The 25,996-nt window shown below is 38.2% G+C and overlaps 2 protein-coding genes across 3 annotated transcripts; one reads left to right on the forward strand and one right to left on the reverse strand.

Moving 5' to 3' along the window:
* Window positions 1–600: 600 nt before the first annotated feature.
* LOC137410589 (ashwin-like) lies at window positions 601–15,840 on the forward strand. Its single transcript, XM_068096033.1, has 4 exons — window positions 601–746; window positions 13,820–13,903; window positions 14,460–14,668; window positions 14,882–15,840. The coding sequence occupies exons 2-4, from the start codon at window positions 13,838–13,840 to the stop codon at window positions 15,102–15,104; spliced, it is 498 nt and encodes a 165-aa protein (XP_067952134.1). The 5' UTR covers window positions 601–746; window positions 13,820–13,837; the 3' UTR covers window positions 15,105–15,840.
* Window positions 15,841–16,324: 484 nt separating this feature from the next.
* On the reverse strand, window positions 16,325–25,511 carry LOC137407093 (F-box/LRR-repeat protein 6-like). Of its 2 annotated transcripts, none has more exons than XM_068093701.1 (9): window positions 25,397–25,511; window positions 21,535–21,744; window positions 20,804–20,995; window positions 19,979–20,171; window positions 19,410–19,805; window positions 18,595–18,686; window positions 18,259–18,424; window positions 17,701–17,846; window positions 16,325–17,120 (listed from the first exon to the last, which is right to left on the reverse strand). In XM_068093701.1, the coding sequence occupies exons 2-9, from the start codon at window positions 21,711–21,713 to the stop codon at window positions 16,994–16,996; spliced, it is 1,491 nt and encodes a 496-aa protein (XP_067949802.1). In that variant the 5' UTR covers window positions 21,714–21,744; window positions 25,397–25,511; the 3' UTR covers window positions 16,325–16,993. The 2 variants fall into 2 exon arrangements, with proteins under 2 accessions (XP_067949802.1, XP_067949799.1); XM_068093698.1 differs by having other exon boundaries at window positions 20,792–20,995.
* Between the last annotated feature and the right edge of the window lie 485 nt (window positions 25,512–25,996).

Here is a 25,996-nt window from a genome sequence, read left to right on the forward strand (position 1 = left end):
GTAATAGTAGCAGTGGTAGTAATCGTTAAGAATGCCAAGAAAGGAAAGGAGATAATAAATTGTTTTTATTTTACACTTCCACGATTTTCGTTCTGATTGATAGATGACTTTAATCAATAGTATGTTTTTCAATCAATGTTAAGTGAAAACACTATTATTGCATTATTTTTTACGATTTTTCTTACATTTTTTCTTCAACAATCAATGGTATGCACCATCTCCATAGCTGTAGACGTAATCTCCAGGAAGTGTAGACGTAACCTCCAGGAAGTGTAGACGTAACCTCCAGGAAGTGTAGGCGAAACCTCCTGTAGCCGAATCCTCTTGTAGGCGTAATCTCTGTAACCCCGTTGACTGCAATGTTTTCATCGTAACCCAGTAACGTGACAGCTATTCTCCATCCATTTTTATTATACTTATTTATCACCCCGATTTTCTATGAATAGAGCGTTTACTCTATGTGCTTTGCGACCAAAGTATATTCAGGCTACGATACACGTGTTTTCAAACTTTAGGCAAAATAGTGAACGCACGTTCCGGAAAACGAAGTCGCAAAAGGAAGAAAAAAGCGGAACACTGGTTCACCTCCTTCGCGCTCGCAGTTGATTTTCGGTTTTCCAGCCTCAACGCACTATTTAGGGAACGCGGTGTTCATTGTATACTAAATTTCAACGCCTTCCGTGAAATTATGTAGTGAGAGCGAACTTATCGGCATAGCCTCAACTACAAAACATTAACTTGGGACTGTAAGGACTGAACATTATTTAAATACTGAAATATCTAAATACTGAAAATTAAGTAAATTAGGGTAGGAAATACACACTTGCTATTGCAGTTACACGAGTTCGCATAGATACACGTGTATGGTAATTATCGCAGTGCTATAGTAATGATACATATGTGAAAAACAGTCAACTCCAGCATTTTTTATTACCTATAATGAGAAGCATTGCCTTGATGATAGTTTTTTTTGTTATGAGCATCAACTTAGTGAATCGAAGCTTCTGAGCAGCTGTGTTGAGTCTCTGCGAGAGCTCCCTGCTCTCACATCCCCAGGGCTGATACTCCCCCTCAAAAGACCCATTAGGTTCGGCCCAAAATCACGTTTTAGGGGGGGTTTTCAGACCATGGGGCACTGTCAGTGAATTTGCTACTTTAGGGGGGTTTCCACAACCAAGCCAGTAAAAGGGCCCATGCTCATTAAGGTTTTATTCAGCCAAAGTAATACCAATAAATTGCACCAAAATTCCACAGTCTTCATTTTAATGCAGATTGCATTAAAATTTGCATGCTTGCTGACGGAAAAGGAAGGGAAAAGAGACAGTCGACACTGCATCATCTTAGCAACCCTTTAGCAATATACTCAGAATGAATGATATGATATTTCTTTTATTGGTATTATTATGTTTTCTTTTGTAAATGAAATGATAATCTGATGGTTCGTGTTTGGAATAAGTTTTATTAACCCTTTTGCAGGCATAGCAACATTTTTGTCGTTTTGCGATACTGACGCTAGTGAACAGAGCGACTATTATGTCACCACACGAACGGTTTTTATAAGTTGATTTATGGTTATCTAATTGTCTTTTTTTTGTTTAATTTTTTTTCCAATAGTAAACTACAATATATTGGTCTATGTTAGCAACAAAAAATAAGCCGTTTTCAGAAGAAAAACGATCGTTTTTGCAATACTAAACCAACAAAAAATCCGAAATAAAAACGTAATTAAATAAAATTGGGAATTTTGTTTGTAGCTTGTTTCTGCTTTATTAATACATGAATCATATTAGATGTTTAGCGCAGCCTGGAACCTGGGCGCCCTCTAGGGAACACCCAGTGTTTAGGGGGTGTATTTCAAATTGACCAACCAGGTGATTGGGGGTACATTATCCAAATTCCAATTGACCAACCAGGTGATTGGGGGTACAATATCCAAGTCTGGGCCTATCCAGGTGGGTGTTTCTTTCAGAGTATCAGCCCTGGGCTCACATCCTTCTATTGAGATGATGTATGTTTTATCATAATTTGCTGACCCAGCGTATCTTGTGTTGTTGTTTACCTTGAGGGGTGTGATGGATTTACTGAGTTGAGCTTTCTCTAATTTTAAGTGGTCAACTATTCTCGGATTAGCCCAAAAGCCAGTTTGCACAGAAAGCCCATAGATTAACACCCAGCCTTTGCTATATAAGCAAAGGTGCTCCAGTGTTAAGCAGGAGGGGTAAGGATATGCAACAAGAATAGATACCATAGTGAGAGAGAACAAAGAGCACAGAGCAAGTGATGCAGACTACGAATGACAGAACTAAGGACTGAGAATTACGTTTTTAATCTGCATTAAGAACAGAGTGGTAGCATTAACCTACCTTTGTGCAGCTTTGTGTATACATATCTTAACATTCTTACATTTACAAGTGTAACTGTTTGAGTATTTATTATTTGTAACTCATTTCAGCATTACACTTGATTGTAGTGAATTGTAGTGAACCTAATTGTTCTATCTTTTTATGCTTATAGAGCTTGTGTAAATAAAGAGCTATTATTCAATAAGACACCTTGCTTGCAACAATTACAGTTGTGCATGAAAGCTATTACTCATTCGGTATAAGACAACTTGTACACAGAGCCCACTTGCAAGTGGCTAGTCAGCGCTGACTTCCACAACATTGGTGGCAGCAGTGAGATATCTGTAATCCTTTTGCTACTGAAAGTTTAGCTGTACGCACAACCTAGTAATTGTTAAACAGATCTCTGGAAAGAGATGGCTCAAGGCACAGATCATCGAATGTCTACTAATCCATTCCTGCCGATCAGTAACCCATTCTGGGACATGGCTAATCCATTTAGTGATACTGCTGAAAACTGGCCAAAGCAGATCATGCACTCCGATACATCAGTACACATTGATGGGGCAACCTTCATTGACGATGTGTACCAGCAATGTGTGTTGGATCTGCAGGACAGACAGGCTACCAGCAATCGCATATTGTCTCCAGCAAATAATGAATTAGCTGGTCATCAACCAGTACAAACACTAAGGATGACAGATCTTCCTAAAGTTACCCAAAGAGAAAATATGAGGGATGTTAGCTGCGGGTCTGCAGAAACTTACACTGACTGCGATAAGACAAATTTAGCTGCTGTGCTACGTTCAATTTCACTAGAAATGGCCAAACAGACCAAGCTGATAAAAGATCAGTCTGCCAGAATTGCTGCTCTAGAGCAAAGGAGACAAAGCGATGACAAAGCCAATGGCAAATATCGGAGAGTCAAATGTTGTTTCAGATGTGGAGACTCCTCACATCTAATAAGGAGTTGTACGGTACCAAAGAAATGGTCACAGCCATCCATAGGCCCTAATCGGGAGAAGCGACAAAGGTTGGCTCCTAAGATTATAGGTAATTGGTTAAACCTGCCTGTGTCCTATGCCAATTACGACAAATCAGATGAATGATGCAAAAGAAAAAGAATAAGAGTAAGCCATGCAGACAGTGGTGGTAAGTTGCCTCATTCACGATATTGCAATGAAACAACTGTTTTGCTTCCCTTGTTTGTGCACAGTTCTTGTCATGCTAAGAGGTTTGTAAGTAATCTTTCTGATTGCAGTACCAAAGTTGATGCAGAGAAACCCTGCACCAATCTTGCAGCCGCTACCGCGGCACTCTATGAGCAAGGAATGGTTGAGGAGCGGCTGCATGACGGTTCAGATAAATGGCTTCAACCTGCATCAGCAAAGGCGGTTGCGGCTCAATAAGAGCAATACCAGTCAAGGCCCACACATTGTAAGAGACACCCACGAAATCGTGCTGGGCATAACTCTTACGGCAATTATAGTAGTCCTTTCACAGGAAGGGTACAGCATTGTGGAGCAACCAGTAACTCTCGCAAGCATTGGATTGCTGGCACAGCTGGTAGCAGCAGATTGTATTCGATTAGCAAAGCTGCTCATGCACCTGAAACAGCTTATCAGCTGAAAAAATATGCAAAGCAACCTCATGACTACAAATATACACTGGAATTTTGCCTTGATGAAATTGTCCAAGAAGGAACGAAATGCTACAGCGCTACGCGAAGCTGCTTCTCAAATATGATGACCTGAAGTATCACTTCGACTCGGGCCAAAAGAACACTCTAACAACATCCTAGTTGAACAAGAAATAAGTTGTGCTATGAAGATAGCTAAGAATTGTAACCTAAGGTTGCAACAGGTTGTCACAGTTAAAGCTAAATTCATAACTGCCTTATTGACGCTGGTGAGCCAACATTTGGATACTGGCACTGCATTTAGGGGTGGAGAATGTGATGGATTTACTGAGCTGAGCTTTCTCTAATTATCTTAAGTGGTCAACTATTCTCGGATTAGCCAAAAAGCCAGCTTGCGCAGAAAGCCCATAGATTAACACCCAGCCTTTGCTATTTAAGCAGAGGTACTCCAGTGTTAAGCAGGAGGGGTAAGGATCTGCAACAAGAAAAAATACCATAGTGAGAGAACAAAGAGCACAGAGCAAGTGATGCAGATTACGAATGACAGAACTAAGGACTGAGAATTACGTTTTTAATCTGCATTAAGAACAGCGTGGTAACATTAACCTACCTTTGTACAGCTTTGTGTATACATATCTTAACATTTTTACATTTACAAATGTAACTGTTTGAGTATTTATTATTTGTAACTCATTTCAGCATTACACCTGATTGTAGTGACTTGTATCTAATTGTTCTATCTTTTCATGCTTATAGAGCTTGTGTAAATAAAGAGCCATTATTCACCAGACACTTTACTTGCAACAATTACAATTGTGCATGAGAGCTATTACTCATTCGGTATAAGACAACTTGTACACAGAACCCACTTGCATTCCCCTTTTTCCGATGCGCATTAGCCTGCTTACTAGTACTTGATTGGTCAAACTGATGTACTATTTCTGTATGGGTGGGCTCTGACTAGGCTGATTGTTCTGGCTAAATAATGAAGAGAGAACGTTAAAGGTTCACTTGCAACAAAATTCACATTACAGTTATTTGATATCAAAAAATTCACCATGTCTTACTCTGCTGTGTTGTAAGTTCAAAATATGTGGAAATGTGATTACAAGTTCTTAAAAGCTAAAAAATGAACAGTTAATCGTCGCCATCACGAAACTGCCGTAGATTAGAATCCTTTTCCAAAACGGCTCAAATGGGACGTAACTGAACAATATGGCTTCTGTTTACACTTTCATGCAACCTCATTCGTCGAAATACTTTCACAAATATACTTCACGCACTCAATAAAACCATGTCTATTGTCCTTGCGCGTCTGTTTCATCATCATTGTAATGCTGTTACTTTGAGCACTGATATCTCAAAACCTACCGTAAACATTTGTTCAATTTTTTAACCTTAGCTCGAAGGAGTGCATGTCATCCTCTAATAAACATGATGAGCCTGGTCACCTGTGATAGTCAAAAAATGCTGCAGAAATTATTCACACTGTTTGGCAGGAAGTGTGGGTCACGAGATCAGATTACGATTAAACCAAGCCAAAACAAAACTCTAAAGTAGCGAGCATCTATGTTTGATAAAGGCTTTTCGGTAAAACCCGATGTGTTTGTCATAAACTAGTACTACGAAAAGTTTTATATTGAGCCTTTTATTGGCCTAAATCATTAACCAAATCGTTTGAGTACGTCAGAGAAATTAAGTTTTTTCAATCTACATCGGTTTCGTGATGGCGGCGATTAACTGTTCGCTTTTGAGCTTTTAAGAGCTTGCAATCACATTTCCACATATTTTGCACCTACAAAACAGCAGAGTAAGACATGATGAATCTTTTGATACCAAATATTGTAATGTGATTTTTGTTGCAAGTCAACCTTTAACAAACTTACTGCGCTCTAAGATTTTCGGGCATTATAAAAAGCTATGCGGACACCAGTGGAGAATTCTTTGTGTGGATTAAAAAATTAGAGCTTGTAGCAAAACGGCAGGATGTGACCGACAAACTAAAGTTTTTGCCATTGTTCTGCAGTGTATCAGCAGTTGAGCGATGAAGTAAAGGCTGATTATAATAAGCTGAAACATGAACTGAGGTCTGCATTTAGCATTGATGTCTTTTCATCATATGAGCAGTTAAAAAGCAGAATGTTTTCAAAAGGTGAGTCTGGATGTATATTTAGCTGACTTGAGGCGATGGATGAATTTAATGGGAGAAACCAAGCTAGATCCTTTGCTAAGATGTGTTTTTGTTGCTTTGCAGCTAAAATCAATTGTAGATGTTGCTAGTATGGAATTGCCTGCCCTAGTGAGTAAGGCCAGACCTATGTTGGCTTCAAGGAGGAGCAACTACCAGCTTTGTGTGTGCTGGGTTGAACAAAGGTGGAGCCATACAATGTTATAATTGCTCCGGCAGTGGGCACATGGCCCGTCAGTGCCCTACAGGAAAAATTGACAAATCTGCAAGTAATCATAACCAGCATGTTCATAAGTACTATGTCTGTGACTCGACCACTCATTTGGCCAACAGGTGTCCTGAGCGCTTGAGAAATGCGAAAGGGGGAGCATGTGTCAGATTTTCGCCCTGCGCGACAGCAATAGATACAGCGCTCTTTGATAATGAATCTCCTAATCAATTGTGTAGAAATTCAATCATTAGTAGACGCTGGGTTGTCAACAATCTGTAGTGAGTGTCCAGGCTCTGCAGGTTTTGGGTATTAGATACAGCGCACGTCGTACAATTGTGATATTAGATGTTAAAACCACAGAGTGCCTAGGGAGGTAGATTTGCACATTGGCATTGGGGAAAACACAGTTAAGCTCTGCTGTTTGGTTTCTATACCTTTAGTGTGCGACTTAGTAATTATTTGGATGGATGCAGTGAAAAGATTGGGAGTCGTGAGTGTAAGCCCTGTATATGTGCCATCTTTTGGGGTTCGCAAGGGTGCAGAGCCAACAGTTGCAGTAGGCATACGCAGAAAACTTGTCGGACTACAAGTTGAGGACACTGATTTCATAGCCACATTTGATGAGAAGTGGACAGTAGCATGACAATGGAAGGACGGAGAACCTGTTCTGAAAAATCAATGTGGGCAGTACAGCATGTCAGATGAGTGCAGAGAAGGTTATGAGCAGGAAGTTGAAGCATGGATTGATAGTGGATAGTTGGAAGAGCACGATGAAGTAGTAAATGCCAAAGTTCAAGGCATTATACATTACCTCTCATGGCAGTGCTACAAACAAACAAGGCGAGAAAAATTCAGTCAGTGATGAACTACAGTCAGGAATTGAACCAGCATATAGACTGCAATCCAGGTGCAGATGTAGCCATCTGTCAAGACAAGCTGCGAAAATGGTGAAAGGTTTGACCCAACTGTTGTATGCTCGACTTGAAGAAAGCCTATATGCAGTTGTATGTGAATAATGAGCTTTTAAAATTTCAGGCTTCAAGGTACAAAGAAAAGCTCTTGGTGATGACACGGATGGGCTTTGGGCTTAATGCGGCACCTAAGATCACGTCAAAGGTGATAAGCAAGGTACTTTCATTGGATAGTAAGATTGAAGCAGGTACTGATCATTATATAGATGAAATAATTGTAGATAACGATATAAAGTTTCAGTAGCACCTGTAAGGGAGCATCTCACCAAGTATGGCTTAGTGACTAAGGAGCCTGATGCATTGATGTTGCTAGAGTTTTGGGGCTCTGTGTTAAAAGAGATGAGTCCGATAGACTTCAGTGGTGCAGAGACAATGGTGTTGGTGAAAAGACAGAGAGCATGACGGAAAGGGAATTGTTCTCCTGTTGAATTGTGTGGGAGGCTCATAATCTACTATCCAATTGGTGATTGGTTGAGGGTGGCCTGTAGTTACATGAAGAGAGAAAGTAACGAATGTGGCTAAAATGTGACAGTTCTAGGAGCCAGTTCATGTAATGAATGATACATGATACAATGAAGATGCTGAAGGAAAAAGACTCAGTAGGTGGACAGTAGTCAGTACCTGACAAGAGACGTGGAACAATATTATTTTTAATAGTGTGACACAAGCAACCTGGCAGTTGGTGGGTCTGTGAAGATTGATGGGCCACAGGTGGAAGATTGCTGCTGGTTATGCAAAGATGATGGCAACCATATCAATGTCGCAGAGCTGGATGTAGTAATATGAGGTGTTAGTTGTGGAGTAAAATGGGGCCTCACGTCAGTATGTGTGATCACCGACTCAGCTACCGTGTATGGTTGGGCCAAGTCTAGTATCGCCAACAGTAAACGACCAAAAGCATGCAGACTGGGAGAGATGATTACTCGAAGGATGCTCAGTATGATTGCCAAGTTGATAGAACTATACAGCTTAGATGTAGAAATGAATTCGTAAAGTCGGAAGAGAACTTAGCAGACACGTTGACAAAAGCTCCTAGAAAAAGGCTAAAGGATCGAGTGGGTGCTACAGCGGTGGTCAGCATGAACCCTGTCCAAGCAATCAAAGATCTTCATGACACTAATCACCTCGGAGTCGATAGGACATTTTATTTAGCCCGTCGAAAATAGGGTGACTCAGTGTCAAAGAAAGATGTTGAACAGGTGGTTAAATAGTGTCATGTCTGTAGGCAAGTAGATTCCTCACCGGTGAGATGGGATTGTGGAGAACTAGCTGTTAAAGAAATGAGGGTAAGATTAGTATCAGACATCACTCATTACCGAAGAATCCCTTACTTGACAGTAGTTGATTGTAGACCTAGCAGGTTCTCATTGTGGAGACAGCTGAGGTGGTATTGAGAGAGCTCAAGCAAATATTTTATGAACGGGGTTCTCCCAGGGAATTTCTGTCAGGGAACGGCCAATGCTACCGCAGCCAAGTAATGAAAATACTGGTGGAGAAGTGGGGTTTTGACCACATATTCGCTAGTGCCTATCGACAGCGAGGGAATGGCATTGCAGATTGACAGTTAGAACAGTAAAAAGGATAATGGCTCGAACAGGTTGCAGTGCAGAGGAGATGCTCTATTGGCATAATTTCTCTTCAAAGTTTGATGGGCCATTCCTGCTGAAGAGGCGTACAAGTATGAAGGGCAGCATACACCAGATGTTTCTGGAAATTCCTTTCTGCCCAGGAGTACTGAGCTGAATCTTTTCAAACCAGGAAAAGTTGTGTGTGAAGCCACCATGGGCCAGGTGTACGACACAATGGAAAAAGGGCAATGTAACATCATTAGTGTCAAACACAGCGGTAAAAGTAAACTCAATGTCCAGACGCATTAGTGATTTGAGGCTTTGCCACCCACATTCTGCAGCTGAGAAGTGCGACACATACATAGAAGTGCATGAGTCAGACACCGAACAAGTAGAAGACGATAGCTTAGAACATGACAATGACAAATTGCAATATGCCCCAGATCAGTTTCAGATGACTGTGATAATCTAGTTAACAAGGTCGTGATTCTCAGTGACTATGCGTGACCAACACGAAACAGAAACTATCATATGTATTAAGTTTGGAACAGCAAAATATTAATTTTGTTTTTGTTGATTTGGAAATCAAGGGAAGGTGTGATGATTTGTTTTCGCATGATTTGCTGACCCAGTGTATCCTGTGTTGTTGTTTAGCTTGAGGGGATTCCCCTTTTTCCGATTTTTAAATTTTCTATCACCGCTATACTGCAGTTTTACTATCTTACTATCGTGACATCTATCTAGGTACCCTTAATAAACATGCCTCACCAAACGATCATTACACCTAAATTGAAACTCACGGTGAAATATTCGTTTTAACAATCTTCAACAACCACTCACTACATTAGCTCTTTCATTGTACAGGTTGTCATCGACTTGTGACTAGGTTATTTTCAGGCCGACAGGTCGTAAGCCGGTCTGGACGTAAGTTGAACCATTAAATATAACACCTTATTATATTACCTTATTAATTATTACCTTATCGATATTATACCTTATTTATAACACCTTGTAAATATTGTTTTGACTGTAGGCTGTTATATATAGTGTTGTGATGTTGTGTTGTGATATAAGTTTGTGATGCTGGTAGAATCTTAGTCTTTAGGCTATAGTTGCATAGTCGACTTAGCCCCTATAGTTGTGTAGGCAAATTTTGTCTAGTACATGTACATGTATTTTTTATACTGTAATTTTATGAGATTTTTTCTTGAAAACGTGGCCTAGACTTACCGTTGTTTAGCATATGATACTTGCATGTACTGAATAAATCCTATCATCTTTGGAGTGTTTTGTTTTTTAACCTTTTTATAGAGTAATCAGGTTTTCTTTGAGAGATGCATGCAAATTATTGTAATGCTTATTTGTTTAGTTTCTTATTGACAATGAATGGCCTAAGCTACGCATTGTTTAGGTTAAACCCAAGTTACAATTGGTCATCGGTTACTCTTGAAAATACTCTGTAGGGTGAAGTAAAATCACTGTATAATTTACATTTTATATATTATAAAAGCTGTAAAATCATGCCAAATGCTATTCAAAATCAGAACACAATTTATTTACCAGAACAGTATTCTTTTCTGCAATGAATAAATATTCTTATCGACAATGGACTACCGCATAGGCTAAAAAAGCTTACTGCTACTGTTTGTTGAGTTTATGCTACATAAAACAATTATAGATGTACTGCACAGCCAGGCATGACATATTTGCTAAGTACTTTACTAAAGGTTAAATATGTGAATGTATTATAGAAATCTTATAAATTGTGGCTGCGGCCTTTGTAAAGTCAGTCAGATGTATAGATTATTTAAGTTGTAAGTCGATGACAACCTAACTCGACTTAGGTTGATATATTGCTTTTTAACAATGCACCAGTCTGAGTTTATTGTGCCATTTCAAGTTCGACAAATGAGATCACTTGCTTTGCACACAGTATGTGCTCAGATGAAATCAATTACGTTATCTCATCTTCCCATTGAATACTCTTTGATAGTTGCGCAATCTTTCATTTAAATATTTGGCCACAGGCTTGAGACCATTTTATTTAATCTCCTTTGTTCTTATGAAATATCTTTTACTCCGTGAGGAGGTTGAAAAGTGCTGGCTTGTAAGAACAAATGTAATTCCGGTAGTCCTTGGAACATGAGGTACAATAAGACTGCACATCAAATGTGGCTGACCCAAATAACGGCAACAATAAACACAAGTTGCAAAAATGTGTGTTATTGGGAATGGTTAAATGTTGACCAGCAACAAAATTCACATTACAGTTATTTGGTATCAAAAGGTTCATCATGTCTTACTCTGCTGTGTTGTAGGTGCAAAATATGTAGAAATGTGAATATAAGCTCTTAAAAGCTCAAAAATGAACAGTTAAAAAAAATGGTTGTAGGTTGAAATCCCTTTATTTCGATGACTTACTCAACTCGACGTGATTATTGTTTTGACATGTGATGTTATCACGTGAATTGAAAGGACAATGAAAGGCTCAATATGAAACTTCTCGTAGCACTAGTTTATGACAAACACTTCGGGTTCTACCGAAAAGCCCGTATCAAATATAGATGCTCGCTACTTTACAGTTTCATTTCAGATCGGTCTAAACATTTAGTCGTAATCTGATCATGTGACCCATACTTCCTGCCCATAATTTTTGCAGCATTTTTCGACCATCACCGGCGACCAACAGGCTCCTTATGTTTATCAGAGGATGATATGCACTCCTTCGAGCTAATTTTAAAAAATTAAACTAATATTTAGGCTAGGTTTTAAAATATCAGTGCTCAAGGTCACAGCATTACAATGAGGATGAAATAGATGCGTAAGGACAATAGACATGGTTTTATTGAATGCGTGAGGTGTATTTGTGAAAATATTTCGATGAATGAGGTTTCTTGAAAGTGTAAACAGAAGCACATCGTGTTCAACTACGTCCCATTTGAACCGTTTGGGAGAGTGATTCCAACTTACGGCGTTTTCATGATGGCTGCGATTAACTGTTCATTTTTGAGCTTTCAAGAGCTTGTAATCACATTTCCACATATTTAGCACCTACAACACAGCAGAGTAAGACATGGTGAACCATTTGATACCAACAGTAATGTTAATTTTGCTGCAAGTCAACCTTGAAGATCTTCAGTTGAGGGCTCAAACTCTCAGGTTTTTTTGTAGGAAACCCTAGCTTGAGTAGACATTACCACCCACTTGGGTTAGTTGGATGATGAAACAGTTTTTATATATAGGGTGTCTGTTTGTGTTTGTGTATGTCATCTTTGGATAATTTTATTAAATTGACCAGTGGGTTTCAAACTGGGGCAGGAAAATTCCCTCCGGAAAAGAAAATTTTCAAAAATCAACGGTAAAGTTACTATGGTAGAGTTACTATATTTCTTATACATGGCAAAGAGGTTTTTATTGGTCACCAACTAGTCAGCAGCAGTTCAACTATGACATATACAGGCAAGGACAGTGTGGGGAAAATAATCCTCTATAATTCATGATATTTTATTACAACGACATAGTTTCAACAATTCAGCAATAATTGCATTTTTTTATATAATTATTGCGTCAAATGTTTATCTGTCTATTTGCTTATCTGTGTCTCAAAGGGATGTGGGAACTAAGACGAGAGCCAAATAATCACCTCAGAGTAAACCTGTGAGCACCCAAAGAATCACTAAAAAGCAAAAGCACATTAAGCACACTTGTGTAGCTCAGGCTTTGCTGAGGCATGCTGGTCTAATTTAATTCCTATTCAGGCTCTTGTCTGCACCCAGCGCTTTTAGTATGCCTCCAAAATGCATTTCGCATCCTTCTCTTTTACCACTCTTGCGCATATACGGCTTTCTGCAAGATAAGATATATACATGTAGCTTCCAGTTTTTAACAGGTAATAATACTCCTTGAATTCGTTAAAGCTTAGTTTGTATTATATCGCCTCTACAGAGACTGCTAGTATCATTTTATGGACATTATCTAAAGATTATTTAGAACTTGCTCAACCTCAACTGCATCAAAAACTGGTAGTTTAAGATAAAACTGGCTCAAGTGATGCATATGTAACATCGGCTCAACTGGTTCATTTTTTGATTCGAATCAAACTCTCAATGCATTTTTTTCATGATTTACCTTGTGGCAGATCTGTCCAACTGCTCGCTACAGACCTGTCCAACAGTCTATTGCAGATCTGTCCAATGGAGCAGATCTTCTCTAGATTGTCGGACAGATTGGCCCAATAGCCTGTTGCAGACCTGTCCAAAATTTTGCTGCAAACCTGTTGGATAGCCTGCCACAGACTTGTCCAACAATCTGCTTCAGATCTGTCCCTTAATCGACATGAGATATGTATAACAATCTGATGCAGACCTGTCCAACAGTCTGATGCAGACCTGTCCAACAGTCTGCTGCAAACTATTTCAACAGTCTGCTGCAGACCTGTCTAAAAGTCTGCTACAGACCTGTTCAACAGTCCGCTATAGACCTGTCTAGCAATCTGCTGCAAACATGTCCAACAGTCTGCTGCAGATCTGTCTAAAAGTCTGCTACAGACCTGTTCAACAGTCTGTTACAGACCTGTCTAACAATCTGCTGCAAACATGTCCAACAGTCTACTGCAGATCTGTCTAAAAGTCTGCTACAGACCTGTTCAACAGTCTGTTACAGACCTGTCTAACAATCTGCTGCAAACATGTCCAACAGTCTGCTGCAGATCTGTCTAACAATCTGCTGCAAACATGTCCAACAGTCTGCTGCAGATCTGTCCTACATTAAATGATTAAGTTCATTTTGTCTGACTTTGTTTCTTATCTAACTACTGAATACTTTTTCACTGTACTAAATAAATGTCTTGTTTATGTGACTGATAAAGCGTGGCTCATGTTAGTGCAATATCTTGTTACAGCCACAAGTGATCATAGCAATGTCTGGGGATCTTCTTCATCCTGAGATGATGGATACAGCCCAATTGGTAGAGATATTAAAGGAGGTGAGCTACTCTGAAATGCGCCATCATGCATAGCTATTTATTTATAAAATAGTAAAATAATGGTAATTCATTCCAGAATGATTTTTGATCAAACGCAAGTTTCAATGCCTCTCATTCAAATGGTCATCATAAGGATCTTCTGGACTAATTTGTGGCATTGTTCAAATATGACTTTAATATGTCTCACATTCATAGCAATTTGAGTTTAAGTTCAGCCCATGCCTGACAGGTCTACATTTTATCAATTTGAAAGAGGTTAGCAAAATGGCACAGATGATTATTAAATTTCATCTTCTTAACCATGCCTCGTCACTTAATCGCGCAAAAAGTATTCCATCAAGTATTTTAAGGAAACAGGGTTTGACTTTAAGCACCATGCCCAAATTAAAATTAGGGCTTTTATGCCAACCTTAGAAACTTAGCATTGTTAGCTACATGAACTTATTTTAGGGAATACATATTAAGAATATATAACTCCATTAGCAGGCGTTTGCTAGCTAGTCTGCATTATGTACACTAGCCCTCCGTTACTCGCTACCTGTTTCCATTTTTATAGCGCAACTTGTCAGACATAGATGAATATGATAAAAACGCCTTGATTGAAGCGTTCTACACTCACGTTCTGCCTCTGCCACAACGACAGCACAGATCAAACAGGGAGGGTCTGCAGCTCCGTGAATCCCAGGGCCATCATCGTGATGTAGAGGAGAAAAGGGTCACTTTTAGCGATAGATGCCAAATTCGCACAATATGCTCTGAAATAAGGTATAATGATCTGTTAGTATGCAGTTGGTGGCAAAATATGCTCTGAAATAAGGTATGATGATCCGTTAGTATGCAGCTGGTGGTTTGTGCAATTAAGAAGATGGGAGATCTTCCACTCTCAAGTCATTAATTGATGCCTTATATTTCACTTTACTTGCTTAGGAGTTCTAACTCTCTTAGTTTTTCTTCAGCAGTTTTAATGTCTTTTTGTAGCCCTACAACAGTGGTATCAAACAGTATTCCAGCTGAGGGTGATGCCAGAGCAGTAAAGAAGCGCCCCTCATCGACTATAAACTTTGAAAATAAGAGAATTAAGCTTACCGGTAGCACAGTCAGTCCTGATATCAAAGGAAGCAAGCGAGAGGCACCTCTCGACTCCGAGAAGACACATGAGCCTCCCAAGAAACATGCCAGGACCAAAATAACATGGCCTTGACATCATTGTTAAAGTTGATGCGATTCAGACTGAGACTTGGATTGGGCTGTCAAGTAATATTTGGTTTATCTGGCCAACCATGTCACTATCTGAGCTATCCAATGCTTCTAGACATGAACTCTTCAAGGCTGTCTTTGGTTCAAGGTAGTTTCATTGGGTACTACGAAGTTATAGCCGATTTAAATATTGACAGGTGTTTTTAACATCAGAATTTTAAAACTATATGGAGTTTGTTTGCATCTGGTTTACTGACGAATATTATTGCTAATATTTTAGCAAAGTCTAGGCGAGTACTTGCTGTTGGAATACTTGTGATAATGCTTCTGATCAGCCATGCCTCAGCAGTATTGTGATTATGATAGATGCAATTATGATCTTCTGTCCAACATACTTCTCCCTCATAGAAGATGAGGGAGATGCATTGCTCAGTCTATCTAAATAAGGATAAGTAACTTTTAATTTAAGGAAAGATAGTGGAGCTTTTGAACATTGTTTTGTGCAGTTGTAAATTATTGGTCGATACTTACTGTTGTAAAACTTATATTTATTGAACTTTGTGCATGTTTTATATCAAATGTTTTGATAGTTATCTTCTCAAGCCCACACTGCGGACAACTCTGCATGTCAATGCTTTTGAGATTCAAGTGTTCATGGGAAGAACACTAAGTATATTTTATGTTGAAACATGTTTCTGCATGAACGTATTGTTTATGTTTTGATTAAACATCTTTGAAAGACGAAGTTCAGCCACAGTGGCAAATACAACATCGTATGTGTTTAATCATTTGTTCAAATTCTACCAATTGGTGAGTATCAGCAGCAACCTATATTCAGATGAGCTACCTTGAAACAGCTTCCCATATTGAAAGAGAAAAGAAATTGCTTTGGAACTATGCGCCTTCGGTATTCATACCATTCTGGGTCAAAATGGTATGGATGCAGCTGAAATGTATGATGTTACTTCAGTATTCGTACCATTCTGGGTCAAGATGGTAAGGATGCAGCTGAAATGTATGATGTTACTTCTAAATTCTTCTATAGGATTCCGTCTACATGTTAGATTGTACATTTTGTTAAATCAAGCTTCAAGCTGATATAGCTACCAATGAGATTTCATATCCTATACACTCTATTCAATTGATTTTCACTTCCATACATGTATTTTGCAAGCAACATATCTCACCAGCATGCTGAATAATCAAAGGTTCGAGTTTGAATAATCAAAGGTTCAAGTGTGTATTTCACCTGGTGGGAGAGCTGCTAGACAGAGTTGACATATAAAACAGTATTACAATCACAGAAAAAATAATTCTACAGAAAATTATATTTAACCGTAGCGCTTAACATAAAAAATCAGATAATTTAATTGGAAATGTAACATCAAATAACCATAATATCGATGGGGTTGTCAATACAACTGCATTAACTATAAAAGAAACAAACTAATAAATTATAAAAGTACGGAAGTGTATGCTTGGACATACAGGCTTGTAAATCAGATCAGCCCAAAGTATACACTCTTGTTAAAAATTCTTAACCATACCAATTGTAACTCACCCTTTAACCATGTTTCTAATTTAGTCGCTCAAGTTATTTATACTTCAGAGTAATGAGTTCATTCAATAAAGTTAAAGATATGTTCCACAACTATAAGTTTTACAGAAGTAATAACACAAGCTTTAGATTTCTGACAGCGACTTACAAGGCTGTCGGTTTAAAACAGTCGATAGGTCAGGAGAATTGTTCTCTAACGAAAGTTAAATCTGTCTAATATAGAAATTCCTCGCCATGTATAAACAAAAATCAGTGAAACCATAAATCCTGAAGCTTTAAGATTGCAGAGCTGAAGATGAGCATATACAGGTGTTGTACGCGGATAAAATGACAACCTAGATTTGTTCTCGGAGGGCCTTAAGCTCTCTTGGAGAACTGTGACACCTTTTGAGTCCCCGTTTGATCCTCCGACAAGATTCGAGATCAATCCTTTGAAGTTTTGAGCAGCTATCCAGAATAGACCTTAACGAAGAGATGGGATTCAGTCTAACAAAAGTGGGTCTCGAAGGAGAAGCTGGTGTAAAATACAGTGATTCCTAGCTACCTCGCAGTTCACCTTTTGCGGCATCAGTAGTTCATGGGGTTAAGAATATTCATTAAAAAGTTACATAAAATAAATATAAGTACATTTGTAAAATACACGAATCTCTCACATACTACGTGAGATTCCTCCACGAGCATGACTGCGCTGGCAGTCATCGCAGTTCGGTATTATCCTGCCAGTTTTGTGTAGTTTGTAAGTGCAACATGCTTGTGACACCTTTCATCATGCCTCTTACACACTCTCGGCCCTCAACATCATCTAATGAACTTAAGAAAATGAGGAAAGTGCTTACAATTAATAAAAAAGTGACTTATGAGATATAGATATGAGCTTATTAGTTGTTATTTCACGGATGTTCACTTATCATGGGGGAGGGGCGCCGGGCCTGATTAACCGCAAAAAGTGAGGAATTACTCAATTTCATTTTTGTGTAAAACTACAAGCCTAGAAGTTTACCCGCTGTCAGAATGCATTAATATTGGCAAAGAGTGGACCAACCTGAGCTGCCTCATTGTTATGGGCATCCCTACGCAGTATAGAGACTTGAGGTTGCTAGCTGGCATGAGATTATCAAAGAAAGCAGTAAATGCTGCCTCATTACACGACATCCAGGAAATATCTAGTTCCTCTAGGCTCTCGGAAATCTACACATAAAACAACAATGGTTGCAGAAAGAAAGTTGGTAGGAAGCTTTCTCGATATACTGAGCTGGTTGGCAAGTATTTATTACTAGAAAGGGGTGTTTGGCAGGTAGTTATACTAGCATGTACTAGAAAGGGGTGTTTGGCAGGTAGTTATACTAGTGTGTGCTAGAAAGGGGTGTTTGGTAAATAGTTATACATACATGTACTAGGAGGGGATGGTTAGCAAGTAGTTACACTATTATGTACTAGTAGAGGTTGGTGAGCAGGTAGTTACACTATTATGTACTAGTAGGGGTTGGTGTGCAGGTAGCTACACTAGCATTGAAAATAAGCAACAGCGATGAGTCAAAGAGATCATGACATCTTGGTTAATAAATGTATAAGATGAATATTGAAATGGCCAGAGACAGACCTGTGAAAGGTCAAGTTCAATTGACGATTCCCAATAAACACTCCGCAAGTTTAGGGTTTGTAGTGGAGGGAGAGTATGCGGAGATTCTTTTTGCAAACAGGTGAGTTGAGATGTGCACCAACCACGCACATCGATGTGCTTCAGACATTGAGCCTCCTTTAAGATGCTGTAAGAGTTGATAAAATATATCATGCATGAAATTCAGCTGTAGGAGAACCAGCTAATAAGATTTAGCGGAGGAGGCAGCTGGAAAGACTGGAAGAGATTCATGAAAGCAGACAAATACCGTGAGTATCCGCACACCCTTGACCCACAGGCCTATCCCAATGCACTCACTGGGAAAAAGAGAGAGCAGAACCAAGCTTTGCTTCTGCTGCAGTGAACTCTATTAGCTCAGGATACGAAAAGCTCTGCTCCAGGTTCTTGCTCTGAAAAGGTATTTCAATATATTTGAGCAATTCAGATGTTACATTTTCCCTAGAGTACGCTCAATAAACAAATTTAAATAACTTTAAATAAATACAAAATGAAAGAATGAAGTAATACACTGAAATAAATGAAAAACATATCACAGATTGAGTAAATAAAGTATAGTAAGTTTTTCGTGACCCTTTTTAAAACGTGACTACCGCTTGCTATACCATGCAAAAGATTATGAAATTTTGTGTTCTTACAGGTCATTTTCAAAATACCCATCAGCTAAAGGTTCAGTATGAACGTAAGTCATCTTTAAATATCGAACACATAAAATGGAGTTGTCACTATTTGGGAATGAAAGCACAATGCAAAAAAATTTATTGTAACTTGTACTTTTTGGATAACTGATTGCTACTGGAGTATATCACCAAGATCCATCAGATATTGACTTAATATCTAAACAGGGTCATACCACATCTAAAAATTAAATTGAGGATGAGATTAGAATGCTTTCACTACCTTCTCAATTGTGTACAGTTCTGTAAATAAGCTCTATCAAACAGTTTTTTTTCTGATATTCCAGTTAGCCATCCACATTGTCCATATTTTCATAGCAAAAGCCAAACTTTTGAAAGCCGGTGTGTCTTCAACGCAGGCTTGATCTAATAGCATAGGATTATTGTGTTATCCCGCATGTTGAACTACTATAGTCAAATCAAACAGCATTAATTTACCTGAAAATTAGTTACAAAACAGCGAGACATGCGGAGAATCTTAAGCGTTGGAGCGTGTTGCTTCAGCGCCTTGATAAGTAGGTCAGCAGTGGAACACATAAAGCCAGATATATCCAAGGTGGTCAGCCCATTCATCTCAGAGAGTTTCTTTAATATCTCTGAACCAGCAGAAACTTGGACCTTGGAAGACAGCTCTAGACTTTTTAAGCTTCTCTGGTTAGCCTTGATGACATTGCAAATCGCTGTTACCCTTCCACCAGTCAGGTGAATCTCGGAAGCATTGAGGTGCTCAAGGTGCAGGAGCCTGGAAGCGATCATCTGTAGCGCAACTGCACTAACATTTGTACAAGAAGAGATGTCCAATGACTTGAGCTCACTGAATTCATCAACCAAAATCTACAAATATGAGTGACATGACTCGCGTGTAGGGGCCTCGTGTTTCCCTTTTGCAATCAACAGTTAGGTTGGCTTCAAATATGAAACTATTTTTAACTTTTAGGTGTCTCTGCACAGGTGGACAGGTTTGGTGATAGAGTTTTAGCTATGAACATAGAAGCAAAAGTGGGCACCTTGATGAATCGGGCATTAACTTGTTTGCAACCGGAAACGGACACGTGCTGTAGGTGAGTAGTTCTGCCGTCTTCTGACAATGACTTGACAGCCTTCAGAGGTGAAACTATCCAGCCATACGAGAGGTCAAGCCTAGACCATAGAGATGGGTCACAGGCTATTCGTCGCCACAGTCTGCATACCTTCGACGCACTTCAGAATATACAAGAAACATGTCACTCGGGTAGTATACGAATCCATCAAGAACGCCAGGTTATTCACATGGTGTCCTTCTGAATATCCAACTATCAAGCATTTACTTTTTAAATATTACTGACAAACCAGACTTTCATGTATATATATGTACACATAGCAGATGCTACGAAAAGGTGCATTATTATCTGCACAGCACACATTCATAGGTACTAATGTAAAACAATTAAGGATAGACAATAAGTTTTATTGGCAGCCAATTGAAAACAGCAAAGCGCACAACTGCTAAGCATCTCATTCTTTCAATTCAAACAGTAAAATTTTGATACACATTCTAGTTTGTCAGTAATTGGTGTGCTCGGGCAGCGCAACCAATGTGGGCGCTGAAAAGTTAAGAAAACAGTTAATTAAAGTAAAAAAATTGACACAAATTGAGAAGGTTGCCTACACTAAAACTAATTATGATTAATTAAGCAGAAAATTAAAGCAAACTAAAATAGATTTCAAGCAAAAACTAAACACGAACTGAAACTAAATGCTTTAAAGTATTAAAAACTTGTTACACCAAATCATAAGCCTGGCACCGACTCACTGATAACGAATGAAGATGAAAATTATACCGAATGAGAGACCTTTGACCGAGCTTGTGGTCGGCAACAACTAGCTGGAATATTTTGAGAAGAAGTTCCTCAGGCACTTGAGTGTTCCAAACACTGCCATAACCTTCGGAAATGCTCTGATCTGCTGCATCGTAGATCGGTTGCTCCTTTAGTCTTTTCCTTTTGTCTTCCAGTGTTTTTTGGGATGATTTTGAGGAAATATTTCTGCGTACAAAATAAGTGCACATATATTCAAAAACTATCTAGCCTATCTGCATGCTTTATATCGTAGCTGGCCAACTATCTAGCCTATCTGCATGCGCTATATCATAGCTGGCCAACTATCTAGCCTACCTGCATGCTCTATATCATAGCTGGCCAACTATCTAGCCTATCTGCATGCTCTATATCATAGCTGGCCAACTATCTAACCTATCTGCATGCTCTATATCATAGCTGGCCAACTATCTAGCCTATCTGCATGCTCTATATCGTAGCTGGCCAACTATCTAACCTATCTGCATGCTCTATACCATAGCTGGCCAACTATCTAGCCTATCTGCATGCTCTATATCATAGCTGGCCAACTATCTAGCCTATCTGCATGCTCTATATCGTAGCTGGCCAAGAGTTTTCCATACATAAACCATATATTTTTTATAGGTATACTCGAGTGAAACTATAAATTATTGATATTTGCACTCAGCATACTAAAGCTTCGATATTCTGCAAACTTGCACCAGTCCACATAATTTAGTATTTACTTTTTCTTCATTTTCTCTGGAATATAATCATCATCGGATGAGTCACAGTCGGAAGAGAGCAGCATATCGCCATGACGATGAGACCCAAGCTTGATCAGTGCTGTATACTTCCTGCGCTTCTTGCGTTTTTTGCTAGACAAGCCCACTCCACTACTGATATATTTGATTAGGTTGTCCATGGCATAGAGTCTGTTAACAACTTACAATGACCTATAACAGAAAACTTATCTCATTATCTAGAATCAACTCACTAAATGTAACATATAAAAACTGAAATTACCTTGCTCATTCACATTGAAGCAGAACCTAGATTCTTAATTTCCGTGCAATACATGAAGCAGTCTTAACGTACCAGCAAACACATACAACAAATTTTAGTATGTTACTTGCAGTTTATTTATGACCATGGCAACCCTAAAGTTTTCTTAACTCTGATCGAGCAGACCAACCAAAAGCTGTTAAGATAAATAAAGCCAATAAATATAATAGTAATTTAAATGATCAGAAAAAGCCGGTTGCCTTGTGAGCTTCTTGGTCAAGTGTTAGACATTTACACCCTGACAGAAACCAGTGACATGTTGTGAATGGGTGAATTTTTGAAGTAATGAGCCAGTCCTTAACAAAATTTGGTAAGGAAAAATATCTTTATAAAAATCGTCACTTATATTCATGAAGAACAAAATTAGTAGTTAAACCTCACCAGGCAAAGTCAATCCGTTTTGCTATTTTCTTCATAAGTCAAAACAGTTACACATTGGAGCAAATAGTTTTATAAGAATACATTATATTATACATTGTTCAAATTTATTGCAAAGCCTCAAAAGTACTTCGATGTAATTAAATATTACAAATGCATTATATAATACCATATAAAAGACTTGAATGTAAAAATAGATTTCCAGAGAAAGCTTGCAAGAACCAATGGCAGTTGAAGATTGTGTATGAGTTTAGACAAGTTGCTTATTGAATTATCTAATAAGATTCAAATTTTTTCCAAAAAAATTATCATAGCTTGGTTTGGTTGATTGCACATTAAAATGATAGACAAGAATTGGAAAGATAAAATTTTAACCGTCAACATATCATTAAGACAAACTAAAGGTTTACAAGTTAGTTGCTCAAAACAACGAAAGATTATTTGTAGCAGCTCAAGACCGATCGCTATTTTTAAAGAAACTACAAAATAAAAATCATGAAGTAAGGTTAATAAAGGTTAAAGTGTGAGCGGAGAGATGAGGCAGTAACACCAATTAAGTGAATGTAAGGTTGATCCAGAGAATATAGAAAACAGGAATGGAAATTTAAAAGGGCAGTGACTTTTATGGCCACCAAACCGTCTTCGAAAAAAATTAAACAAATGTCTTTTGAGATTCAAAAATACATTTTTACATGTTAATCGGCTTATAGCAACAAGGAAACACCAATCAGGAGACAAGAGATACCATCACAAAAAAGGGACTTGAGACTTTTATAGCAAGTAGCCTACTGCTATTTCAGATGAAGTTATTCTAGTTCATGGAAGGCTTACTAAAAATTTAAAACAGAGAAGTGAAAATATTGTTATGGATTTGCTAAGCTCAGCTATTTCTAATAGCCATATGCATCAAGCTATCCTGGGATTGACATAGTAATACGCCAGCCAGCTTTCATGGGAAGCCAATGGACTATCACATAACTCCATATATAAGGAGCTGTAAGCCAATGTTCAACAGAAGGGGTAAGAATATGTAACACAAGAAGAAACCCTAGTAAGAGGGAGAACAAAGAGCACAGAGCAAGACTCTAATATCTGCAAAGCCAAGAACTACAGACTGAGAATTACGCTGCTAATCATTGTTAAAAACAGCGCGGTAACATTAATTTATCTCTGTGCAGCCTTGTTATATGCATATATCTTGACATTCTTGCATTTACAAGTGCAATGTTAATGTTTATGCAACTGTTGCATCTTGTCATGCTTATAGAGCTTGAGTAATAAAGAGCTATACTTGTCACCAGTCGCCTTGCTTACAATTACAGTTGTGCATTAGAGCTATTACTCATTCAGTATAAGACAACTTGTACGCAGAACCCAATTGAAACTGGCTAGTCGGCGCTGACTTCCACAACAATATATAGAGCGAATTCGATGGCTTTTGGCGCGGGAGGCGTTAGAAACCGAACCAAACTACCATCTTTCATAAAAATCGATAACAAGAAACGCCATTGCAAGCAGCTAATGACTCTGTTAGGATCATATTTTGAAGGGGACACAAACTACCCCAAACTGTCAAAACAAAAGGAATATAATAGTAACTAGTAATATTACAAACCAATAAAATAAATAGCAATTAGCAAGCCATTCTAACAACATACTCTAACAAGGATCCACTAGGTTACCATTTCATGCTAACTTATCATGAAATAAATCTTAAAATAAAAAATATCTGCTCAGATGCTCTTCCTATAGCTACTGGCATTCCACAAGGTTCAATTCTTGCACCCACACTGTTTCAAATTTTTATAAATGATCTACTTAAATTACCACTCCACAGCACACCTCATGCTTATGCTGACGATACCTCATTCTCTATATCCGAAACTGACCCTTCATGCCTCCAATCTAAAATAAATTCAGACCTAAGACTTATCCAACGATGGTGTGTGGCAAATCAGATACCTCTTAACATTTCAAAATCTCACTATATCTTAATAAATCCACCATTGAATTTCCCTCTGACAATTTCTATATTCGACAGTACCCTAACAAGACAATCTACTTCTAAACTACTTGGCTTCATCATCAACGACTCTTTATCATGGCTAGACCACATCTCATTTATTTCAAATAAAATATCATCTAACCTACGTTTATTTTATAACATTCGTCATCTTATGAACTTTGATACTGCCAGACTATATTACTATAATTTTATCCATTCCTATCTTATATATGGCCTACATGTGTTTTACCCTAAAACACCTGTAAAATATACCAACACACTATTTATTTTACAAAAAAAAGCTTTACGACTTATATGCAAAGACCTAAACATACCCCATAAAAACCATCACTTACCGCCTACCAACTTAATAACAAGCACTACCGGTGTTCTTCCCTTACCTAAGCTAACACATTACTTTACCTGCCTCACTGCTCATTCAATACTCCATGATAACTGCCCTAAATATCTCAGCTATAGCTTTCAAACCGTAAACTATGGTCACAAAACCAGAAACAGATTCAAATTACCTAGTGCCATAAACCACAACAAACTCAACAGTAACCTGCTAAATTCATTCAATAATCTCTGCACTCTTTTAAGAACTCTTCCTTTGCAATCTTTTAAAACAAAACTCAAACTACACCTACTATCCTCTGACCAATAATACCATTCACCATATAGCCTTACCTATTTTAACCATTTTATATTACACTTTGTTTTCATAACTAGAAAACTGTTGTCATAGATATGTATACTATTTTCACTGAGCTATTATTTGTCCACTTTTTGTTTAAACAATACTCATATCAATCCTCAAGCTTGCGTTTTACATATTTTATGCATTCAGTTCTAATATTATTATATTAGTTAGACTACTCACTAGTTTTTTAGTTAGACTATAGTTTCTTTGCGGTCCTTTTCATTTTTTTGTTGTAAACCGCTTTTTAGTTAGTTTACTTGCCATGGTACCTTGTGGAAAACATATTGTAAAATATGACTATTGATTACCACAATAAAGATTGCTCATATATATATCAATAAAAAAGATTCGAGCTAAATATATCGTATCTTTCGATAAGCTACGATATTTGCCAAACGTTGTAAAAACAAATACACTATAAATCGACGTATAGCAAAGCCAATCTGTTGAAGCTAACCGTTTAATCAAGTAGATGTTCACGAAACATTCCTTCTTGGATGCCCTAATCATCGTACTTGTATAATATTTTGCATTGTCAGCAATCGCATAGGTTTGCGTGGAAACAACACGCGCTTTATCAAGCGGTATTTTTGTCACGTGAGATACATGTGATAACATGTCTACTAGCACGTTATCTAGCGTTACATCCAAAATTATTTAAAGTACGTATTAGGCGTGTTATTAGCTCGAACTAAAGCCAATGATCGAACTCCTAAGAATGAACGTTCTGTTTAATTCATGTACATGTATAATGTAACATACCACACAAAAAAACGGTCGACTCGAACATTCGCTGACTCATAAACAAAAATTAATGCTTTAACAGCGACCCGGCCTGCCAACCCAAGAGTGGGGCAATGCGTGAGATTTGGTTTTGGGGCAATTGATGTAGCAATGATAGTATATAGAAAATTGTGGAAATTGGGTCAAAAATCTCACGCATTTTCATTTTTTCTTTGGGGTGATTGCGTGAGTCTCACGCCCAATGCGTGGGAGTTGGCAGGTATGACAGCGACATTTCGCGGTGTGTAAATAATATACTAATTATCATGAATAG

The sequence above is a fragment of the Watersipora subatra genome, chromosome 1 (genome assembly GCF_963576615.1).
Source record: "Watersipora subatra chromosome 1, tzWatSuba1.1, whole genome shotgun sequence".
In the NCBI taxonomy this organism is placed as follows: domain Eukaryota; kingdom Metazoa; phylum Bryozoa; class Gymnolaemata; order Cheilostomatida; family Watersiporidae; genus Watersipora; species Watersipora subatra.

Bases quoted from the DNA above. Each gene is read 5' to 3' on its own strand.
- LOC137410589 (XM_068096033.1), top strand. From the start codon at position 13,838: ATGTCTGGGGATCTTCTTCATCCTGAGATGATGGATACAGCCCAATTG. The intron at 13,904-14,459 runs GTGAGCTACTCT...CCATTTTTATAG, and splicing joins TGGTAGAGATATTAAAGGAG to CGCAACTTGTCAGACATAGA. The intron at 14,669-14,881 runs GTATAATGATCT...GTCTTTTTGTAG, and splicing joins ACAATATGCTCTGAAATAAG to CCCTACAACAGTGGTATCAA.
- LOC137407093 (XM_068093698.1), bottom strand. From the start codon at position 21,713: ATGGACAACCTAATCAAATATATCAGTAGTGGAGTGGGCTTGTCTAGC. The intron at 20,172-20,791 runs GTATAATTTTCA...TATATTCTGAAG, and splicing joins GGTCAAAGGTCTCTCATTCG to TGCGTCGAAGGTATGCAGAC. The intron at 17,121-17,700 runs GTTGGTCCACTC...CTCTTCGTTAAG, and splicing joins ATAACAATGAGGCAGCTCAG to GTCTATTCTGGATAGCTGCT.